The sequence below is a fragment of the Elephantulus edwardii genome, unplaced genomic scaffold (genome assembly GCF_000299155.1).
Source record: "Elephantulus edwardii isolate Elephantulus edwardi_28Jun2011 unplaced genomic scaffold, EleEdw1.0 scaffold00119, whole genome shotgun sequence".
Lineage (NCBI taxonomy): Eukaryota > Metazoa > Chordata > Mammalia > Macroscelidea > Macroscelididae > Elephantulus > Elephantulus edwardii.
In genome coordinates, this window is record NW_006399869.1 from 11,357,679 (window position 1) to 11,362,757 (window position 5,079).

At 37.5% G+C, this 5,079-nt stretch overlaps 1 protein-coding gene across 1 annotated transcript; it reads left to right on the plus strand.

The window, feature by feature from the left end:
• Positions 1 to 1,129: 1,129 nt before the first annotated feature.
• Positions 1,130 to 1,450, plus strand: LOC102852662 (cytochrome c oxidase assembly protein 3 homolog, mitochondrial-like). The gene has a single exon (XM_006892792.1). The coding sequence runs from the start codon at positions 1,130 to 1,132 to the stop codon at positions 1,448 to 1,450; it is 321 nt and encodes a 106-aa protein (XP_006892854.1).
• The last annotated feature ends 3,629 nt before the right edge of the window (positions 1,451 to 5,079 follow it).

Below are 5,079 nucleotides of genomic sequence, written 5' to 3' on the forward strand. Positions count from 1 at the left end.
AAGGGTGTTGATTGTTGATCTAAGTCGGGTGAAATTATTAACAATTTTAATTCTCTCTCCATTTATCATTACGTTGCCTCTTGGCCTAGTCATGAGGATCTATGTTTCCTTGATATTGAGATGTAATCCATAGTGAAGGCTGGAGCCCTTGATCTTCTATTTACTTTCAGCAAGAAAGGTTGTATCATCTGCATAACTTAGGTTGTTGGTAAATCTTCTCTGATCCTGATGCCATCCATGTTCTTCTTCATAGAGTTCAGCTTCGTGAATTATTTTCTCAGCATACAGATAGAATAAGCATCCTTTCTCCATGCCTGCTTAGCGTTCTTATTTGCCTCTGTTAGTTATAGGTTATCTGTGAATTGTACTTGACTCAATGGCACACAAAAAATGAAGTAGCATACAACTCTCCCTTTCTTTGGTTTCCCTTGTCTCTTTTATATATAATCCCAGCCAGACAAATCTTCTTAAAGGGAAATCTAGAATTTATAATTTTAAAAGAACTTATGTGGGTATAAATCTTTCCGAGAATGACTCAATAAAGAGAAGGCAAATTGCGAGCATTCATTTGTAGTAGATGATTTGTGTTCGACATGGAATTGAAGTATAGTTCTGCATGCTGGTTCTCAGTGTTAAATACCTTCACAATTTCCTCAGTCTTTTGGGATATAATACTTCTGCTATATTTTTTTTAAGTCTCTTGAGGATAGAAGAAATGCCCGTTTCTAACCTTTATTCTCAAGAACAATTTTTCATGACTTTTTATTGATTATTTTTAAGTGTGGAATACATAGACTATTATAAGATACAGTTCACTGAGATAAACAGAAGGGAACTGGGGAACATGTATCTGATGTTTTGTGAAAAGACTACAATTGATTTATATGATTTACATTATATCAAATGTTCTAGATATTAAATCTTGCACATTCTTAAAATTTCCATGTAAAAGTATTCTATTTTGATCAGTGCTTTGGGGCAATAAATTCTTAATTTTCCTCATTTCCATCTTCAAAGTGAAAATTTGCTCTATGTGTAAGTGATTTAAAAATTAAAATAATGTTTATCATCATTCAAATGTCTGTTTAAGAGTTAAAGTTGTGGGACTGCGAAAAGGTGTAGCGGCACCATGGTGGCGCCAGGAGCAGGAGACGCTTTAAATGCTAAGAGTGGAAAGGGCCCAGTGGCTCAGCGCATCAACCCAACTCGGGAAAAATTGACTCCCGCGCGGCGGCAATTCATGCAGCAGGTGAAACTCGCCCAGTGGCAGAAGGCGCTGCCACAGCGGAGGACCCGGAACATCGTCACAGGCCTGGGCTTCGGGGCCCTAGTGCTCGCTATTTATGGTTACACCTTCTACTCAGTGTCACAGGAACATTTCTTAGATGAACTAGAGGATGAGGTCAAAGCTGCCAGAGCCAGAGCCATGGCAAGAGCATCGAGCTCCTGAACTACATGGACCCTGGGCACGGCCAGCCTGCTGGAGCCCCTTCACACGGTGACTGATGCACTATAGTCCTGTAGAAAGTGAAGCCTGCTCACTGTTTTGTTCACCTTATTTATCTGGTACCATGTTCCAGCCCAGGAATCTGGAGAGTTAGGCATTCCGCCACAGGGAAAGAAACTTTGCCCATCTCACACACTCACTGCGCAGTTACCGAGCCCTTCTTGCAGTTTCCTTGTTTGATGAGTGGGCAAGCCTGCCTATTCTGAAGAGCCCTGACTACTTTCCCCCCTACATGCTTGAGAGTGTGCTACAATGAAATACATATTTCCGTTTGTCCTCATGGTTTCAATTTGTTTTTATAAATTCCAATTGGTCCTCATGAATTCTAGCTTTTCCCTGATTTTTCCTCTTCAAATTTTCTTCTCTACCTCTGAGCTAGATGACTTTCAACAACTTCAGACTCAACACCATATGCAGGAGCAGCAGCCTTGGATACTAAAGGGATTTTTCATTCCATGATTGAAGTAAAACCCATTTGAATCCTCTGCCTAATACCCCACAGATTATGAAATTTTTCTTCTTTCTGGCTGGTAGCAACAGAAACTATTATTCTCAGCCCTGTCATAGCACTAGGCACTTTCCCCTTTAAAGCTTTCAGAAAGTTCTTTATCCTCCCTTGGACTGGTTCTCTCCATGCCTACACTGATCAGGGCATTCCTGAATAATGGAGGTGGACTCCTACAGATTCTGATATTTCTTTCTGTCCATCTCTTTCTTCTTCAAATATCTTCCCTATTAATTATATACTCTTAGATCTCTCTTTAGAGAACAGTATTGAACATACCATGGATAGCCAAGAGAACAAACAGATCTGTCCTGGAGAGAGAGAGTGAAGTCAGGTTGCTCCTTGGAAGCAAGAATTTTGAAACTGGGTCTCATGTACTTTGCAAATGTTGCCAGGAGGGACCAGTCCTTGGAGAACATCATGTTTGGAAGAGTAGAGTGACAGCAGCGGAGAGGAAGACATTGGATGAGATGGATTGACAGACACAGTGACTGTGGCAATGGAGCCAAGTGTGTCAGAGATGGTGAGGTTGGCTCAGGATCGGGCAAGGTTCAGAGTCACTATGATCTGCAGGCGACTTGACAGCATATAACAATAGGTAAGTCTCTATAGTCTCAGCTCCATCTCTCCAATGCAAGGAGGCAGATTTTTCCTCGGTTTCTCTTCTGGATGGAACATAAAAATTCACTTAAGGTGGTAAACGAGAGCAATCTTTGGACTCCTTTATTCCCTTCTCTTTGATCTTCAGTGTCTGGTATCCAATGTGCTTATTATATACCTTGTTCCTTGATTGCTCCAAATAAAAAGGTAAATCTTATCTTTGCTACTCAATTTAGGCTACAAGTAGTAGGCTATATTGCTTTACAAAGAAGAATAAACATTTTAAAATACTTTTTAAAAAAGGATAGTTATTTAGCCAGAGTTAATAGAAATACCTATTAATTGATAAGATACATTCATCTTGCCCCAATTTACTCTTTCAAGGTTGCCTTTTCTTTTCTCTCTATGAAACGGACCTTTATTGGAGTGTGAGGATATGAAATGAGTTACTATCTCCAGTCTAACTTCTTCCTTGATGTGCTTTACCTTCCAAATTTAACAACCAGGGCTTTAAAAAAAAGTGCTGACACTGTAGGGGAAAACTCCACTGACTTTGGTTCTACAATATTAGGGGCATTGTGCATCATTCAACATAATCCTTGCTGCCAGCGTCCTTTAAGCAAAACATGTTGTTGTTCCTGTTGTGTACCATAGAGTTGGAACCAACCCATAGCTGACCCTCCAGAGGGTTTTCAGAGGCAGTTAATTGCACGGGAGGAGATTACCCATCCTTCTCCCATGAAACAAAACATACCTCCTTAAATTATTACCCCCGAGTCTTTTAAGAAGTTTGATATATCAGTCCCTTCTTTAGGACTAGCTGCCTGGTGCAGTTATTATCTGTGTACAAATAGACCCAATTGCTGGTAAGTAAATTTCTAGCCCATGTTTTTTTGTTTGTTTTGTTTTTTTAAATTTCAAAACCAAACTTAAACTTTTACAGCACAGAAAAGTCCATTTTGATTAAAACTATATTACTTTAAATAGTTTATTCTAATTTCACCACTTTGTCTATTTTCTAGCAGGACTCATTTGAATTTCAACCAGAATTCATGTTGGACAGATTAATATGCATGCCCAGCTGGAGTTAAAGATTATTTACTATTATTTCTCTCTCTTCAAAATTCCTGTCTTCCCTTTTTTCTTGCCTTGGAAATGTGACTGAGTTTTCCAAACATAGTATCAGTTTATGCAAGTACTTGTGACTTTAAGTCAAACCTAATTTCTGCCTTTTATTTTCACTGTAATATATTTTAAAAATTTAATTATATTTTATATTTTCATTATTTTCATATTTAGCAGTTTTTTTCTTTTTTGTCATAAGTTAAAGAATCCAGCTCATTGTTTATTATGCAGATGTTTAAAAATGTAACAAGAAAAATTTTTTAACAAATCCTTTAATTTTGTTACCGATCCAAAGCCATCAAAATATCTTAATCTATGAAAAACCATTATTTTTTTCTTTTAACTTAGATGTTTCTCTCTTCCTAACTCAGATGTTCCTTTTCTGAATAAACAATAAACCGCATTTTAGTGAGCTCTGAATACAAATATGGGAGAGAAATTATCTTGGCAATATATGGTCAGATTTCTTCTGAAAGAGTGCTTTTTATTTTCACAAACCAGTGATGTTTTCTAATGTGGTTTGATTAAAAACCTTAAAATGCAGTAAACTGAAGAAAGACTTTGAAGACAGCATGTCTTTATCTTCTTTGTGACACTGTGTTGTCGTTGTTAAGTGCCATTGAGTCGTAGAGGACTCATAATGACCCTATGAATGAAAGGCCTGAGCACTGTTCGTACAGAGAGTTTCTGGAGGCAAGTCATTGGATGCCGCTCCCTCCCTACAGTATTCATTTGTTTGTTCTGACCTCCACTAAATGTTCATGTACTATCATGAGAACAAATTCTATCTCTCAATAACAAATGCTAGTTAGTTTAGTTTCCCAGTGCTTGGTTTTGAAGTACAGACTTGATGCCATTCTAATGTTTGCAATCTGCTTTATAGTTATTTCCTGGTTATTTTAGCTCATTATTTATCAGGAAGTCATTTGGCTGGTGAGGGGGAATATACTTCTGCTGCTATTTGCAGTGTTTTTTAGGTAACAATTATTTGTCATCATTATTTATCTGGGTTTAATTTTTTTCAAGTAATTTAAATACAGAGACTAGAGTTTCTCACAAGAATTTTTAAATATTTTCATTTTTAAATAGTTTTAAATAGTTTCATCACAACAAGATAAAGGTAAATAGCACAGGACATGAACAGGCACTTCACTGAAGACGACATTCAGATGGCTAACAAGCACATGAAGAAATGCTCAAAATCCCTAGCTCTAAGACAGATGCAAATTAAAACAACTATGAGATATCATCTCACCCCAGTTAAAATAGCAAAATTTAACAGAACAGCAAGCAACAAATGCTGGCGAGGTTGTGGAGAAACTGGAACCCTTATTCACTGTTG